This window comes from Gymnoscopelus microlampas, assembly GCF_963454915.1.
Source record: "Gymnoscopelus microlampas genome assembly, chromosome: 10".
NCBI classification, from domain to species: Eukaryota; Metazoa; Chordata; class Actinopteri; order Myctophiformes; family Myctophidae; genus Gymnoscopelus; species Gymnoscopelus microlampas.
In genome coordinates, this window is record NC_139947.1 from 34,308,215 (window position 1) to 34,327,788 (window position 19,574).

At 41.7% G+C, this 19,574-nt stretch overlaps 1 protein-coding gene across 4 annotated transcripts in view; it reads right to left on the reverse strand.

Moving 5' to 3' along the window:
- The window catches only part of cpne5a (copine Va), a gene marked incomplete at its 5' end in the record, with an annotated part of 82,954 nt that overhangs the window by 21,481 nt on the left and 41,899 nt on the right, over positions 1 to 19,574 (reverse strand). For all 4 annotated transcript variants that reach the window (XM_084070445.1, XM_084070444.1, XM_084070442.1 and 1 more), the window contains 3 exons: positions 4,637 to 4,741; positions 4,997 to 5,100; positions 12,143 to 12,206. In XM_084070445.1, the coding sequence (XP_083926571.1) occupies positions 4,637 to 4,741; positions 4,997 to 5,100; positions 12,143 to 12,206 (273 nt within the window). The remainder of the gene's footprint in view (positions 1 to 4,636; positions 4,742 to 4,996; positions 5,101 to 12,142; positions 12,207 to 19,574) is intronic.

Consider the following 19,574-nt stretch of genomic DNA (forward strand, 5'->3'; position numbering starts at 1 on the left):
GAATAGGGACGCTAGGGTTGGTGTGGTTAATGCAAGGATTTTATTGAATTATTCATTGAAAAAACTTCACATGCAGAGATCCTGTCTGTACAGGGAAGAGAGAGCAGGTTGATAAAAGGTGTTTTTCCTATGTCTGCCAAAGATAGACAACTAACCTCATGGGAGGGAGCATATTTTTACAAGCTCCTAAAATAAGTGTGAAGGTGAGAAGCCAAAATAAGTACAGTTTGCCTGAGAGGGAACCCATTCACTAAGAACATTGCAAACAGTTCCTCCTCAACTAGCACTGATAGAGTGGGGTGGTGTGGAGCCATGCCTGTGGAAATCCGGCTATAGAGAGATCACTGACTTAGGCCCCAGCTTCTGTCAATCATGTGTCCAGTGGATTGTTAAAGCAGAGAAAATGCTGTGCCCTGATAACTACGTCTGAACTCATTCTGTCTCAAGTGTACACCAGGGGCGTCGTTACGCGGGGGCTTCGGTGGCTATAGCCACCAATGTTTTATCCAAAGTGTTTTATTTCTTTTATTTTTAAATTATATATCTATAACCCTAACCTAACCCTACCCCTAACCCTAAAACCAAAATAAAGTAACAAAAAAGCAGGGGGAAAAGTACCCAAATCCGCCGAAATCACGAAAGATTGCGCGCATGCGCGCTTCGTGCGCGCGCGGGGGGGAGGGACACATGCACGCGCGCTGTCCGTTGCCTGGGGGGCTAAGCCCCCAACCTAGTAGAGACCTAGCAACGCGTCTGGTGTACACATTCAGAGTTCAAACAAACGTTATTCACTTACATGAAACAAAACGGTACATTGACAAAACAGTGCATTTCCCCTTGTTTTGAGCCTAAATATATTGATATACTGGTAGACAATATACTGGCTGGATATTACACTTAAAGAGTCAGATCAAGTGAGGGATAGAATCTACTGATTGACAGACATGATAAGCATGAACCTAATGAGTTTGGACACTTGGGCCACCTTGGTATACGTGTCAATTTCCTGTCATTTCATTATGATGCATACTGTAGAAATGTATCTGAGGCCAAATTCTAAGTATCAGTATAAGTTTCTATATTTGGTAGTTATTTTGATTGTTGCCCAGTTTCATAGCAGAGCAACACTCGATCAATTTGTACATGCTGTGCTTGTTTCAGTGGAAATGGGAAGCATTTCATTGTTATGATAAATGATTAAAGCCAAACCGTTGACAGCTACATGTGAGACACAACTGTGCACAAACAATAGGCAGAACCGTTTCATGCCTTTGATTCACACACAAGTTGAGAACAAAACGAAACAAAACAGCCCCATGGAGAGAATCTTAAGCGCAGAATGGAGAGAACATAGAGACAACAAAATGAATGCCAACTGAGATAACCTCCGGCACACACCTGCATGATATCAGAAGTTGAAACAAATGGGCTTTATTCCAAACCCAAACTGTGCCATTTGATGACTGTTTGGCCTTGAGACAACACTGCATTTAAACCCTATACTCACAATGAGAGTGATGTAATAAATACCTCTTAATATGTCACAATGGAGACCAGTCCCTTTCCACAGCACAGACAATATGAGAATGTGTTTACTTATTAATTATGATCTTTAAGAAGTAAAATAGAAATAAGAATAAGACACAGATACACACAGTTTTTTGTTTTTGTTTTTGCTAACAATGGGGAAGGGAAATAAGGTGTCACGTGTCAACAATCTTGCTCTGTTATAAGTTAAAACTGTCGGTTGCAAGACACAGACATAATGTTGATGCCAGTGGTATCAAAGAAGCGAAGCCATATGGCCTTACCTTATTGCTTTTTATTCTACATTTAAATGGACCGATCATAACATTTGCTGTAAATTTCTAAGCCATGCAATCTACTGGCATGTAATGCGGGTAATGTTTGGACTATAGCCTAACTAACCTAACATTATCCAGTGCACTGACTGGTTCTCTGTAGAAGATGCACTGCTGGCTTGTACTGTATGCCATGGTATGCAGCTTGCAGAACACACATCATTATCAATGCTGACAAAGTGAGATACTGCTGGAGGTGCTATTATGAGAGCAAAAAACGATTCTAAAAATACAAACTTCTGTTTGGGTCCCAATTATTTTCCCCAAAAGAGGCCCATAAGACTGCACAAAGAGGCCCACAAGACTGCACATGTAGAACAGATATATTGCTGTAACAACAACAATATGCATTTAAATATCAATTTAAATATTCCAAGAATGACAAGAACTGTGACACATGTGGGTGTAACTTTTTCAACATAATTCCAGTGCCTTAAAAGGTTAAAAAACAGAATCCTGTCCCTCAATCACAACTTTAAAATGGAAATTACCCCAATTATTGCCCACATAACAAACCATCTCCATCATCCAGGGACACGTCCCTCAAGATTTCAAACTAGCGAATGTCACCCCTCTGTACAAAAAAGGAAGCAAATTAGACCCTGGCAACTACCGCCCTGTTTCTATTCTATGCTCTATCTCAAAGGTTATAGAGAGGTTAGCATATGAATTAAAAAAAATCGCACCCTGTGTGAAGGAAGCGGTGCCTTTGATGAGTGGCCTCCTGGTGGCGCTATAATAGGGCGGGGCGGGGCTTCAGCAATCAATGCTCGTCCCAATTGGTGGTGTAAGTCCACATACCAAATTTGGACTTGCTGGCATGCTGCGAACTGGAGTTATAGCTGTTTTAAGGCCGTGCTCAAACGGACATCCGGGCTCAAACGGACATAACGGACAAACGGACATCCAGGCTCAAACGGACATACGGACGGACATAGTCAGGTGTAGAGCGGCTGGCACCGCTAAAAAACTAATGTTCAAATTCTAATCTGGCTTCAGAACTCCACAGACACATGCCTACTCTATTTGACCGACTACATCAAATGTGAGGTGGACTCAGGCAAATACTGCGGCATGGTCATGTTGGACGTCCAAAAGGCATTTGACACTGTCAATCACTCCATACTGATGGATAAGTTGAAGGCCATCGGTTTTGATAGTACATCAGTGGGCTGGATGAGATCCTATCTGGATGGGAGAGAACAGGTGGTGGAGGTGAAAGGAACCCTGTCCTCCCCCTCCCAGTGAGCTGCGGCGTTCCTCAAGGAAGCATACTAGGGCCTTTACTGTTCCTGGTGTACTTAAACGACTCAACGTCTCAAGTGAAATTATTATTATGCACATTTTACTTGTGTTAAAGCGCAAAAGTATTGGCATCTAAATACTGTATACGTAGTGTATCAAAGTACTTATTATGCAGAATGTCCCATTTCATAACATTTTTCAAAGGTTTTCCCAATTTTTCAAACTCTTTCGAAGATAGTTCACGTGTCGCATCACAATACGAGCTTGTAGATCGTATATTTTCGAATAGAAAAAGCGTAAAATAGGGCTTACTTGGTTAATGTATGTTTTGTAACAATAATCAAAATCTATAAAGTAACTAAAGTTTTCAAATAATTGTACTGTGAGTGGAGTAAAAAGTACAGTATTTGCCTCTTAGATGTAGTTGCGTAGTCCAGTAAAAAGCACTGAAAAATGGAAATACTCAAGTAAAGTAAAAAACACCGCAAAATTGTACTTCACTTGAACAAATGTACTTTCCACCACTGCACTGCACCTTTCTATGCCAATTATCTTCGCTGCACAGGTGAGCAGCAGAGAGCAGTGGTGAAAGGAACTTGCTCTGGCACACAGGCTCTGGCTCCTAGGGGGCATGAACATGGTGGAGGGGGCTAGCTCTAGACACGCTGTGACTACTTCCATCCTCATATAGCTGCAATACTCCCCTCCCTCGCTCTCATGTCCACACAAACACACACGTACACACGCACATACACAGCAGGGGGCCTCAGATGTTCCCACCATCTGCCTCACAGATCAGTGTCTCTCCAGGAAATAATACAACCGTCCTTCCACTTCCTCTTATTCTCCTAGCCGCCCCCCCCTCTCTCTCTCTCAGTCTCTTCCTCTGTCTCCTTCTCTGTTCTATCTCTTCCTACTTCACACTGTTTTTTATGCTCCTGTCAAGTGGCTTCCTGCTTGTCAGCACTCCTGCCCAGTGCTAGGGGACGCCTATGTAGGAGCCAATAGGAGAGTGATCTGAAACGCTATTGCCAGTTGTGTGACTAGCAGTTAGTCAGAGGTACAGGCCTATAATAACTCTCCATTTGAGCTGCAGATTAAAAAAAAAACAGCAGGAAATCAAGGCTGTCAAAATCTTCTGCTCCTTTGATTTCCACTGAAACATCACACAGATCCTTGCTACTGCCATTCATGAGCTGCGTGGGTGCATTTTCAGAGCATGTTTATCTTTATGATTATTTAATCGATAATGTTCTGGCTTAGATAAATGGAACCAATGTAGTATATTTCAAGTTTGTATTTTTCAAGGTTTTAAAGAAAAAATAAAAACATTTTTTACATGAATTATTTTATATTAATGTTATATTACAATACAATCTTTGTGTTTTGCCAATTATTTGGGGCCCACTTGCAATATCCTTATGGCCCACCAGCGGGCACCCGTCCACAGGTCGAGAATCGCAGCTATAATGTATAGCACAGGTGATCATCTAATAATCGAAAACAACAAAGAAGGAGTAGAGTCTTACCTGTCATAGTCTCCATTGCAGAGAGCTCTAACAGGGATGGAGAAGGGTTGCCATACAGGGTTCAACGTGTTCTTCATAACTTCAGTCTTATGGCAGATGGTAAACCTAGAGGTGCACAAGCACAAAGCACCGCACAGACCTAAAACCAACAGCCCCCAAAACAAAACCCAATAACAATTCTTCTCTGCTTTGTTTTGGGAATGTGCCTCTGTCTTCACATCAATATGAAATTGAGTCAGAGGAATCTAATCCTTGATTCCCTTCTCCTTTGAACTCCATGCTACGCCGTCCTGTTTTATTAGACCCAAATCAAAAGCCAATAATTCAGAGACCACAGCCCGGAGACAATATCAAACTTACGTCCCATCCTCGTTGCTCCTATAGAAGACCATGAAGGGGTCTGACTTTCCAAAGAAGTCCTTCTTGTCCAATTTGTTGGCACAGAATTGCATCGTGGCACAATCCTAGATTGAGAAAGATAGTAGGACGTACAGAGAGAAACAAAGAGACTTAGAAACAGAGATGTAGCTTTACAGATAGGTAGAAATATTATGGCACAAACAAAGAATGAACATTGTAAATCCCTGCTTCCTCATTATGGCTTTTAAACACGCTGTGTGCCAAGTCATAAAAGCTCTGAAGCACCAAATAAAAGCAAAGCACGGACTGAATCCTAATAAGTCTAGAAATGAAGCCAGCCAGTGTGCCCCGGTTTTCCATAACCAGCATAGACACAAGAGCATTCATAATCATTTCTTTATTATGCAAGTAGTGTATCACAAGTGCAGATGGCATCACATTAAAAATGCACAGAAATGGATTCTAAAATCACATATAAGGAGAGGGATAGTGTGCAAAAAAGTACTGTATTATGGAGGGTGTGAGTGCAGCTAATGATACAGCACATTAGAAGGGCAGATATTACCATAATTATACTCATTTAGGCATCATTTCACTGCTCAGTGTCATTACAGGGACAACACAACCCGTGGCACCTTTATTACAGCCAAATAATCCCAGTGGTCAAGGTGTTCTGTAATAAGGAGGCTGTACAATGGATATAGAGAGCACTGCACAGCAGAGAACAGCATCATTATTCTGTCATTAGTTCTCCACATACTGAACAGTAATGATATATTACACACAGAGGAAACACATAGAGCCACTGCCATAGCTTATTATAATAATAACCTTAGGAAGTGCTTTTCCAAAAAAGTTACAAAGTCAGTGAGCAACAATGATCTGCATTTCTACTTGGAAACTTGCCATAAACTGTATGCAAGTGGGATCTAATCCTGGGTTCTGCTTGAGTGGCTTGGCAACATTTCAGAGGTTGAAATGTCATGTCGTAGGGCATAAGATGCCATTCAACTAACAGATATGTAATGGATGAAAGTGCAATTTTCCCCAGGTGGTCTTTAGGGCTTTTTATATTGAGCAGTAGTAATTAAATTGGAGACAGGGTAGTGGTGGGCTGGACTGCCCTTTTCGGACCTAAACACAGGGCCCCACATCGATCGCCGTGACCCACATCAACCTGAAGGTAATTACAAATGTGCACGGTGTAATTGAATCATCAGAGGCGACATTTTCTCACACTCGTTTACCATAAAGAAACACAAAATATATTGTGTCATTACAAGCTCAACAACAGGAGTTATTTATGAAATTACATGTAATTGCTCCAAGGCTAATGTTGAAATAACAAGAGGATTGAAAGTTTGTATGGTCAAACATTGCTCAGCCATTCGCATCAACAAGCCACTCAATAACTGTCCATTTCAAACCGGCCAACCATCCACTCACAGCTTTGATCAACTCTGTGTGTGTGTGTGTGTGTGTGTGTGTGTGTGTGTGTGTGTGTGTGTGTGTGTGTGTGTGTGTGTGTGTGTGTGTGTGTGTGTGTGTGTGTGTGTGTGTGTGTGTGTGTGTGTGTGTGCGTGCGCGTGCGTGCCTGTGCTATGAATACTGTAGGAGCCCGCCGGACTGCCCGATACTGTTGAATGTATTTCTGTTTTCCATGCTAAATATTCTTTAACATGCTTTCCTCATTGTGCATAGGATATACCGTGATGTTAATTCATCAACCAAACATTTCCAGTTATCCAACCACCTTTGTTTGGTGATGTTTAAAATCACCTTGTCTGACCGAAACGTTGACAAATAAAGCAGAGAGAATTGTGTGCAGGCGTATGGACATTTTGTTCTCACCTCTTGTGGATTTACTTCCAGCACCACAAACATTTTAGAAAGTGCACATGTTGATCTCGCCCCACATCAACCTAGTCAGCAATGTCGCTGACCAGTCTCTCACTGTCACTGACCCCAGATGTTTTAAACCTTGGAATGGTGCTCAGATGCCGTTCCACACAGCCTCAAACTTTGAGTGTACAAATGGTTCCATTTTACAGTGGTTGGTGTGGCCACAAAATGAAACAGCAGACTCCATGACAGTATAAGTAATACACAGGAAAATAGATCTCAAATTATGTTCTTTTGCAAATTGAGCTGTTTCAATCAATGCCATGGGGAAAAACCTAAGTAAAGTGCTAATTAAACCAGCCAGTGGGGACTACATGCACCAGTGCTACAGTAGATCAATTTTAATTTAGCCTCCATAACTCTAATCTGGTGCTTTGTGCATAAACTTTTTTTATTCCCCATCTGATATAATAGTAGCGAGGATATAATAGCCAAACTGAGCTCTCCAATTTGTGGGAAATCAACCATGTGAACTACAGGACCAACTACCCTGTGGTGTGACACCAATAACAATGCATAATGGATTCTCCAGAATTCACCAACCAATTATTTTTTTCACATATTGTTTTATAATCTTTGAAATATTTAACTTTAATTGTATAATGGATGTAACGTGGAAGTAGATATGTCATACAGTAGATGATGAACGCCACAGTGTGATCACATGAAGTCCAAGATCCACATTGATGCCACGCTGTTCCCATGTGGATTCCATGATCCACATGATTCAATTTTTCAAATAGAAGAGGAACCTTTTATCATGGCTGGCTATCTGCCAAAGTATTGTCTGTGTAAACTTTCTTTTGCACTGTTTTAATGCTCTGTGACTTAATGTCTCATTGTCTCCGCCAGGCCGAAAGGCATGGCGAGAGAGTATGTTTTACCCTCCGTCCGTCTGTCCGTGTGTGTGTCTGTGTGTGTGTCCGTGTCCTGTCCGTCCGTTAGCACCAAATCTCCGGCACTGTTGGCCCGGCCGCTGCGAATCTGTGCACACACTCCCTGGATGCCAATTCAGAACCTCTGCCTCAAATTTTTCACATGGGCCTGTTATAGCGCCACCTGGAGGCCGATATGTGCGAAACCCATTTTTTTACATTACTCCTACAGATTTGATCCAAACGTCATGCAAATCGGTACACATTATCTCTAGTCATGTGATCAACACGGATCTGTCCGATTTCCCATTTTCCATCCTCATTGGCTAGGGTTCGCTTCCAAAATTTGCAGGATTTGTCCGTTTTGAACAAAATGCCTCAAATCATGAACGCAGTTTGCGATTTCCGTGAAATTTCACAACGACATTCCCACTAGGCCAAGGAAGAAATGCCACCCTTTTTCACATTGGCCTGTTATAGCCTCACCAGCAGGTCTAATTTAGCAAAACAAATTTTTGGAACAAAATGCCTCAAATCATGAATGCAGTGTCCAATTGCCGTGAACGACCTAAGAATAAAGGGCACCCTTTTCACATTGGCCTATTATAGCGCCACCAGGAGGCCACAATAACGTACCTGACCTGGCGGAGACCTGTGCTCCGAGGAGCACTTTTTCTAGTTGCTTGATTTTATGTAAAGCACAGTACAAATAAACTTTAAGCATCTAGTAAGCTTTACCAACTACAAGTTAAGTCAAGTCAAATGTATAGCAGTTGGCCCAAAGTGCTTTCCAAAACAAGAGCAAAAAATAGACCTTAGTCTATTCACAAAGCAAAATAAAGGCATATAACGTAGGAAAAAAATAGAAACAAAGCAGTAACAAACAACAACCGACATTACCTTTGGTAATGAGGTTTGTTGGGGGAACTGAAAGGAGTTTCTGAGTGGATGAGGCTAGTGGCAGGAGGCTCTTTTGTCAAATCATAAATGTATGGAGGGGCTAGACCGTTGAGAGCTTTAAAAACAAAGAGCAAAGCTTTAAACTCAATTCTAAATTTAACTGGTAACCAGTGCAGTTGTGCCAGTGCGGGGTTAATAATTATGTTCTTGTTTCTTTGTTCCCGTAATGAACTACAGTCTGCATATTGTGGCTAGCAATACTTTCCCTCCCTGAACCAATCATTCATTCACGGGGTTTATGGTTTATAAAAACACACTACACAATGCAGAGGAGAGTACTGAAATCAGCAGCAAAAAAACAAAAAAATAGAAAACACCAGCACCTTGGAAGAATGAGGCCCAGTACTGGGCCTAATTGACTTTATCCTGATGCAGTCTGCCTCCACCATTATGCTGTCATGGAGACCGGGTGCTATAATCCCCCCCCCACTAGGAACGGATAACACATCTTCACATCAGCGCCCAGCAGCGTTCTCACTTTAGGCGGGAAAGAAGGCAGAACATTCAATCCAGCAGCCATTGGGGTTTATGAGCACCAGGGGGATGCATGTGATGCAGCGCAATGAGCGCATGTCCCCTTTTCAGCTCCTGCTGTCTAGCAGGATATCACTGTGGTGGCACAGTGTAGTGATGCACAGACTAGTGAGGCTCTCAAAGCACACAGTCAAATCTTCAGTGTTAATGTACGGGTCCACTTGGTTACATTTTGTACACACCCTCAGAGTTAGAATTCGAAAGATTAACACTGAGGATGTTACTGTGTTACTGTGCCATCATCTAACCCAAATATGTATACAATTATGGGTGAGGTAATTACCTGGATTATACACATGGGCATGCTGAACAATGCAGTGAAATAATATATTCATATGACATTAGTTGCCATGGCACCCGCTCAGACACATATTACATTATAAGTGCCACTACAATTAAAAACAGGTGAAATTATTGGGTTTGAAATTAACAACATTCCTGAATGTAATTTCCTACTTTAATTTTTTAGCTCCAGCCTTGTAATGTGTTATGAATGCAAGCCGCAGGTGAGGGAACTTTGTTAATAAGGGAGAGCCAATTATTTGCTTTACACAGTGAATTATGTAACCTAAATGAAAATGGTAACAAAAGTGCAACTCTTATCATACTACAGTACACAGGAAACTGGAGAGAAGTGCACTACAGAAGAGTCTTCTCACATTACCAGTGAGTGTACTGTTAATGGTATAGGGTGATGTACTATAACAGCACTGTCAATGGCAATGGATGGAAGAAATTAATGACATGTGTTCAGATACTATCATTTTACTGCAAAATAGAGGACATGGCCCATCTCCTCTATAGAAAGGTGTACAGCAAAATGTTAATTTAATCAATTTGAATGTAACTGAAAGTATAAAAATGTACATGGTTGACACTCCTTTCAGTACCTTCATACATCCTTCATTCTCAACTGCTAACCATTTCAATATAGTTTCACAAACTACTATATTGAAGGTATAACTTGGTGGGAGGAAATCCCCACAGGCTTTAAGGGTGTTGTGTGAAAAGGCTAGTGGTTGGCTAGATTGATGGCCCAGACTACAAAGATAGGAGAGAGAGAGAGAGAGAGAGAGAGAGGGGGGGGGGGTAGAGAGAGAACACCTGCTGATGCCGAGCTATTCTACACATCATATGTGCCAGAGATAACGGGCAGCCAAGAGAGAGAGCCTTTGATCAGTAGCTGGAGCTGCCTCTCCTGTCTAGCTATAGCTGACGCATCCAACAACACCCCAGGTGAGATCCTACCTCTCTGTTGGATAACAGACCCCCCCCCCCCCACGTGCAGAAGTTCCCCCATGCAGTCAAATACCTATCTATGCCCTAGATAGTTTCAGTTCCCACAAAACTTGTGATACTTGACCCAGTATCTAGGCCCAGGGTCCTCCGGCCGGGTAGGCCGACTACTCCTGGATCTGTTGGAGTTCTGGGCTATCTATGACACAGCAGGGTACTTTTAGATATAATATGGCAAACATGCATAACGACCTTTGGGGTAGTTTTACTTAGAGTGACAGTGATCATTTCAAACACCAGGGGCCCACTATTTCAAAAATAGCAAAAATAGCCAACCTACAAGCTCGCAACACGTCGCATTGGGACACGTTGTGAGCTTGTAGATCAGCTATTTTCCTTGATATTTACTTTTGATTGATAAACCAATGATTTTGAGAAGATCACAGGCTTTTGAAGGTAATGCATTGTCTTGTGCTGTTTGTACAAATTGTTTTGAGAAATGCTCTTACTGTTTCGCAAATGTTAAGGATGATTCAAGAAATGTATATAAGCGACTGAGAAAAACAGACTTGGGGATCTTCCACCCAACAAGATGATCTTTGACACCTTCCGCATCCAACCATAAGCGTTGCTTTCTTTACTGTAGTTCCAGGTGTTTCTTGGCAGAGTTCATATGTGTAGAGTGCACAGAGGGAGATTGGATTGACATTTTTGGGCCCGTCTCTCTAATCGACAAGATCGGGAAAGAGGAAATGGTCACTCGTGATGATAATGACAATTTGCATTTATATTACAACTCGCCGCTTGGAGAGGTACTTTGCCTCAATGACGCTAAATCATATCCTTGCAGACCAACTGCACCTGATGACTCACAGCTGCCCTTCATTGCACTCACTGCCTACAAGCATTGGCACCTCATGTAAAGCCATACAAAACTGCTGACAGACGGACAGACAGACAGACAGACAGACAGACAGATGAAATAGGATGGAAGTTTCCTGTCAAAAAGGCATTTCACATCAAAGCTTCAGAGTGACGTATCATGGAAGCATGCCTATAGAGCAGTGTGCCACCAGCTGAATGAAGGATATCTCACTTGGTGTTTATGACCGATGTTGACGATGTTGGCATTCATGTTGTAAAAAGCTAGATGCATTAAGGGTGCTTGAGGCTGTCATATAACATTTATACAATTTCTCCAGCTCACTGGGTTGCTTTACAGCCTCTGAGAGGGGCACAATTGTTCTGGACAATAAGTCTGCTTCTTTCTCCAGCTCCAATGGCATCACTATAATGTGATTATTTACTATCTTCATTTACCAGTACAGAAAGAAAGCCAATGGGCTTTAGCGGACACAGACTATTAAATCTGATTCATGGATTAACACGCCACACGTAAGAGTAAATGCCTGTTTCAGTGATTGGAATGAACATTAGCTCATTAAAAATCCATTGAAGCACATAGTATGGCCACCATGTACTATATTCAATCTCCCTATGTCAGATGCAATCGCCTGTTGGTACACCACTCTAATCTACCAGTTTAAAAATGCTGTTCAAGATTCATTATGCAACTTCGAATTAAGTATTGACAAGCAAAGCAGAACATTTACAGAAGATGTATATATTTAGGACTTACTCTGCAGTTTCCTAGCTCCTCAGCAGACAAGATAATGGTCCCACATTTCTTCCCAGGTATGCCACTGAAAGAACAATAAACAGGAGACATCATTATTTATTGTACCACAAATGCCCTTCGACAGTCACAATGGACAGTGTCACATTACATAGCACCCTTTCTCACAAGCATGATATTTTATATACTGTAGTGTAGATCATAGTTGAAATTCTGTAAAAAATAAAATAAAAATCTGAAGTATTTCTAGATTGTTTTTTTCCATTTGACAAATGGAAAGAAAACACACACCATCACAACACTTGTCGTCATACCCACAAGCAGTGAGCCTCGCCACACCGGCATTCCCATAGTGTCAGTAAACACACCAAACATGCAGGTAGGGAAAAACACAGCACTGAACGTCAGGAACTATGCTCCGTTAACTCCCCCTTTCACCACACCCCATCCGCCACGCCGTTGACTGCACTTCGTGCCGGTTCATCGGTTTCCCCAAAATACTGTAGGGCCCTTATAATGGTAGTAGAAATTTTGCACCGACACAAAGCCCCTACCAGTCTTATTCAAGAATCAAGAGAATCAAGAAGGTTTATGTCACTTACAGGTACAAGCAGCAAAATGTTAGAGTGACATTGTCTGTCAGACGGCAGGAAAACTGTATACAACTGTATAATACGAATAGAAATAGAAATAAAAGGAACACTTTATAATGATAGGTTTAGACACTAACTCTAACTCTATCTTTATGAGACAACAAGAGTACGCAGGATGTCAAACCCTCTTTAAATGCAATGGAGAATGTGTAGAAAGGGGGAGGGGGAGTTTAATAGAATGCACCATGAGTCAAAATAATCATAAATATACAACACGTACACCCATCTACTGTACATCTGTGCAAACTGAGACATAAATGCTATACTGTAGGCCTACATCCAGTACCCCTGTCTAGACTGAAAATACAGGCACATAGTCCATATCGTATGTGCAGTACAGTATCAATGTGTATACGCAGGGGCGCTTCTCCCTACACGCACACTACGCAGGTTGCGTGGGGCCCCGCCTACCCGCCGATCAAAGGAGCCCCCTCCCTTCAGCAGAAAATAACGTGCTTACTGCGTTCACATCAGCGCAGGCTGCGCAGCGCTGCTTGTCACCCTAAAACCGAAATAAAGTAACCAAAAAAGTAACTTTATCCGCGGGAAACCCGAAAAAAAAACGCGCGCTCTACGCACGTATCATGCGTAGAGCCCCTGTGGAGTATAAAGCGGCACTGTGTATACGCATGTACTGTATGAACAGTATGTCTGTCTGAGAGCATGCACACACATACACGTGAGTTTGCACGCATGCATGGGTATTTCCAGGTGTCATCTGCAATACATCATATCCCCGGTTGCTTGCCACTCCAATGGCACTAACAAAGAGAGACAGCATTTCTCCAGAGCCTATACTAAATGTTATTTTGCTGGATCTTTTGAAGAGGACAAAATTTAATTTTCTTCTTCAATCCAATCTCTCCACTTTTCAGTTCCCCTTCATGCCTGTGAAAAGCTGGGACCCCAAACCACCCACATTTTTACACCAGATAGGATTTCTAGCATCAAATCATATGGTTGCTCTGCAGCTCCTGCCAGATGCTTTAAACACTATTGTTTGCATTGTGACGTGTTGTGAGCTTGTAGATCAGCTACTTTCAGCAAAGATATTTAGTATAGATGGAAAAAAGGAGTTGGCCTAGTATAGACCCCTGCACCTAAGTAATACATAGTAAATAGTATACATATTTCACAATGCGTCACACCACGACGAGTTGTGAGCTTGTAGATTGGCTATTTTCTAAATAAATTAGAAGATCTTTGTGGTAAAGTGGTTAAGTGGTTAAATATAAAGAAGGAGGTTACATGGAGAGACCCGCCATGGCTCCACCTGCATTTTAGAGTTTTAGAGTTACATTTTTGGCATTTAGTGGAGATCAAAAGCAATCTTCAGAAATCGACCGGGCAGAAACTCAAGAGCACCTAGAGAAGACACATGGCCATAGCAGGTATATTAAACTAGGGACTTTTCCATTATGGTAGGGTCAATCTAACCCCACAATGAACTGGCTCACGAGGCTATTCTAACCCCCAAGCCTACCTGCCAGACTAAAGTAAGACGGACCTTTATCTCACATAGAATGAGTCAGGATATCCACCGTTCAATCATACAGTGATGCTCTAGCTGCTGACAGCCCTGCCATCCTTCCAGACAAAGAGGTAATGACTATGGTCTCTGATGTGGACCTAGCAGGAGACCTAGCCAGTTCAGGCTTGAATGACAATTTTGCTCCAGCTGTGACTACTGGCGTATCAGATCCCTCCATGGATTCCACCTACCATACATAGATAGAGAGGTGCCATTTCATGTTGCAGAAATGTACACTGTCTATGTGACCATTGTATACCAGAGGTCCTCAACTTGTTACACGCTGACATGTCAATAGTATAGACATATATATACTCGATTGGCTCAATTGTTAATTTCTCCATAAAAAGCTGAGTAGCAACTGGACCTAATTATAACCATTATTTCATTGGTTATAATTATTTTATTGGAGTTGTAGCACATTCCATATAGTTGTCTTGTATATAATAAATTGCATTAATGTATTCATTATTGATTTTATCTCTCTGCATGTCTCTGCTTGCTGTGACCCATTATTGGGGTCCCATCCCACTGGCAACCACTAACATAATACTTTTTGGTTCACAGCAGGACATGGTTTGCCTTCCCTGTATCTGTCCTGTATACAGTAACAACTGCTGCAGTTTATAGGCATGATATACAGACCTTTCCATTAACCTTGATTGACCTCTGAGAGTATACCCAGACCCTTATCCCATATAGATTACCCAGTAAGCAACTATGGTTCCTAATATATCAAGTATGATCGATTCCTTAAAACAAACACTGTTCTCATTTCAACTACAGTACATAATACATAGTGCTTGACAGAGAATTGGAAGACCCCTTGCTTCTAACAAAGCACTGCATGAAATGAAGCCGTTGTGTCCTGATAGGGCAGACTCATTCCATTCTTTATGGCTCTTATACCATCCTCCTCAGGGACCAATCTCAAGGTGAATTAAATGTCCTTGAATTATTGATGTTTCGCTCCGAGTTTCCACAGTGCAGCTTGATGATGCCTTGAATGGGCAATAAAGCCCACCTATGGGGAGGACAGCACCCCTCCCCACACACCACAGGTCAAGTCATTTCTCTTGATTCACAACAAGGGCCAATGCTAATACCAATCTGGGAAATAGAATTAAATGAGAGGCTAGATTTAAGTTGCACAAAGGTTGAGAAGTGACACAAACAGTTCCCGGTGAAGAAAAAATGCCACCAGCCGTCGCCTAATTAAGCATGAATCACTAAACAAGGGGGTTTAACCACATGAACCCTAGCATCCCTATTCTGGGCATGTCATAATAGGTGAACATTCTGCAAAAATAGCAGATTTACAAGCTCACAATGCGTCACATTGTGATGCATAGATCAGCTATTTTTGGCGAAGAGATCTGGTTTAGAAGGGGAAAAGGAGGGGACCAAGTACAGACCCATCGGTCGCCCCGGCCAATGAAGTGTACTGTATATGGGTTTAAGTGGTTAATTCAAAGAGTGGCAGCCTGCTAACATAAAGGATAAGTACAGGAACATGCTGAGTGGGCAAAAAACTGTGGGCAAAACATCAGTTAATCTTCAATGGACCGAACCACAAATAATATTTCATCTCAACCCTGTGGCGCATCTAACAGCTTCTGTGTAAGAGGTGTGAGCTCTTGTTGCGTGGTGTGCCCTGATTCGGCACTCATTCAGAGACTGGCCCTCAGTGGGAGACGCTTTGATGATGAAACCAAGTGAAACGTGCTGCCACTGTCCTATTTTCTACACTATCTATTCTATCTATTATGAATGAGGCCTCAACTCTGATACACACTGATGTGTGTACAGGAATGCTCCGAGGTTACACTGGTTTCATGTGTACTTATAATACCCCCATAACAACAGATCAATCTTTTAAATATTTAACAAACCGGTTGTAAACAAACAGGAGGCTGGAATGGTCTTGTGATGTTTCACATTTGGGTGTTTGGTTGGCATAACACTCAAGTACAGTGCAGCATTTAACATGAACTGTCAACTGGCTACTAGGAAAGCATCTATATTTTAAGAAAAGAACCTTTAAACAATAATGCAATTCCGTTAGGTGATATTGATGTCTTAATATAACGTACATTTGACAGGAACAAAGGCAGGGAGAACATCATTAGCCAGTAGCTGTAATGGCGCCTCAATTCAGTGAGTTAAGCGCAGGCAATTGAACACCATTCTGATGAGGTCCCTCTTGTTCGGCAGAAGATTGATGACTGCCTAGTGCCTATTATTACCGTTTGCTTTCGGGCCTCCAGCTAATATGATATCATGATGACACTACGGTTTCCACAATTTCAACCAGGCAGGTGTACAGTGCAGTGAGAGAACCAACCACACGCTAAGTAGCTAATGCTATCCTAAAGTGGGCCATAATTCATACAGACACTGGGGCACCCTTTGGCACTCAGCAAACACCCCACCATATGGTCCTCATCACACTTCTGCCAGCTGACATCAAAATACATATTGATGTTTCACAGAATACCTCAGGTGGGTTTCCTATCCACAGTAAGATTAGCATTAGACTGCCAGTCTGTAGTAATCTGTAGTAGTCTGTTTGCTGGTCGGACACCTTAACACAAAGGTACGTCCTCCACAGACCCAGGGACAGACAGATACAGATATTTCTGTTTTTTCGGTTCTCTGCACAGTACTCAGTACTGCACACCCCCAGATCATATGGGACACACACGCCAAGTTTGAGGCCGTTCATTTGGAAGACACTCAGGCAGGCAGACAGACAGACAGACGGACAGACACACAAAGAATTGTTAGAAAATCCCAAGGCACACCTGGACTAGTCTCACGGTACTCCTACTAACTCCCCCCAGGATTTCAGGATTCCGCGATCGCAGCAATTTTCACGGAATTCTGGCCTGTCCGTGGAATAGTAGTCAAGCTGCAGAATAGTACACAAACTGCAGAATCATGCAGAATTATTACAATTTGAAGTAAGAGATTAAAGTTCTCTGTCTCTGTCAATTGGTTTCCAGAGAGGCCATGTATGAGATCTGGGTAGATTCAAAGGTAGGGGAGGGGCTATTTTCAGCTAAGACATTTAGTGTAGAGGTAAAAAGGGGGCAGACCTAGTATAGAGCCATAGGGGACTCCGTTCAAGTAAAAATTGCAAACAGGAAATTGAACTCTCAAGCAGCAAACAATTTCATATAATTTAGGCCGTGTGGTGACCCACCAAAAAGTGCCTAGAAAATGAATTTCGTTCCCACGACTTGGATCTACTTTTTCAATGCATTTTTGCATAGCCAATACCCTTGTGGACTTTGGGTTAAAGTATCTCCGCACAAAATCCTGCAGTATTTTTTCACAAGCCAGAAATGTGTATATTAAAGTGAATAACCAAAAAACGAAAATCTTGTGCTGCTATTTTTGCTTGTAAAATATTGAAAACTGATTTTGGCAACACAAAATCTTTATCAAATGTCATAAATACATGTACCTAACATCTGAAACAAGTATTGGTGCCTTAGTGTACTCATGTTTGAATTTTGATCATGAAATGTAGAAAGAAAACGCTTCTACTGAAGTGATTGGTGCCCAGCACAATGAAACATACACATAGCACATTTAGCTAAAAGCTTATATTTCATACATAGAAAATGTCACAACCTACTGTGTACTGAAAGGTAGGAGAAAAAAAGCAGCACTCCTTGGCCCAAAATGGCTGAAAATCAGCCCTCTAGATTGGAATAATGCCAAAAATGGACTACAGTAAAATAAAAACACTAAAGCTCCAAATTATTACAACATATGGTATGAAATATTTATTAAAATACCACAGTGTGTCACAGCATGTGTCATTTGTACATCAACCCTCCCACCCACCCCCCAGATCAGGCCTTCTGTGTCACTCACAGGTATGAACAGAGAAATGTTGGTTGACAGTGCAACGGCAGCTAAATAGTATACAAATATGACAAAATATATATACACAATATAAGTGCAGACTGCATCTCCTGTGGATGACCACTGATCACACCATTGATGGATTTGGGGCACCAACTTCACTCAATGAGTATGTCTTGCAGCCCTGCATCACCAAACCTTTTTCCTAAAATACCTACAGTAGGAAGGACATGTATGTATGTTCAGAGATGTTGCACTTGGTAGGGCAGTGAAAAACCAGTTGGGGGAAATCAGGGGTCAACCTCCGCTTCAATTTATCCTGCCTGCAACATAAAATGTTAGGGAAAGATGAGCACAAGTGTATCAATAAAGACGTTTTAACAATGATCGCCAATTTAGTTTAAATATACTCTCATAGACTCTCATAGTTTTTGTGAGGGAATACATCTATAATATACTTTTCAGCATAAAGGTTTTTTTTTGTTTTGTTTCCCAGAACTGTCAAAGACACACATAGTATTTGAGTTACCTGTAGTTTGAAGCATCAAGATCCTCATGCTTCTTCACTGTGTTTACGAACATCCTTCGTAGCTGTTTTAGTTTCAGCACCTCTTGGTCAACTATAAGCCATGGCGGATGACTCTCAAAGAAGATCTTGTAGCGGTCAGCGAAGGGTGGTTCACTTACACACACACACACACACACACACACACACACACACACACACACACACACACACACACACACACACACACACACACACACACACACACACACACACACACACACACACACACACACACACACACACACACACACACACACACATTAACCATTTATTTATGTTCACATAAAGGAGAAACATACAGGGACACAAATATTATAGGTGCAGTAAGGTTACATTCACATAATCCTGGCATATGACTTCACGATACAATAAACATGTCACTCAGTACTCTATGGGTATAAGTAACACCCTCTCCGCCATATATGGCGGCTGCCAATTACAGCACAATACTTTGCCAACCTTTTTGCCTCCTTTTTGGGCATCCAAAGTTGTTGAAACCCTCTAACAGCCAGTATGTGGGTGTGTCCTATACGCTGCCAAATATAAGAACAAATAGTCTGCACCTAATAGCCCAGCTCTGAGATGGTATGTAGGAGTGGTTGCTATTTAATGACCTTTGTCATAAAGGCTTCCTCTAGGCTAGAGTCAAAGGTGCAGGCTATCTAATACTGAAATGACACACGAATGTTTAAAATACAGTAATACCACACATACAATCATAAAATGACAAATCAATATTTGACAGTCCAATATTGACATGCATGTTTTGTTTACAATCTCTTACTTGGCCATATTGCCAATTAGCTT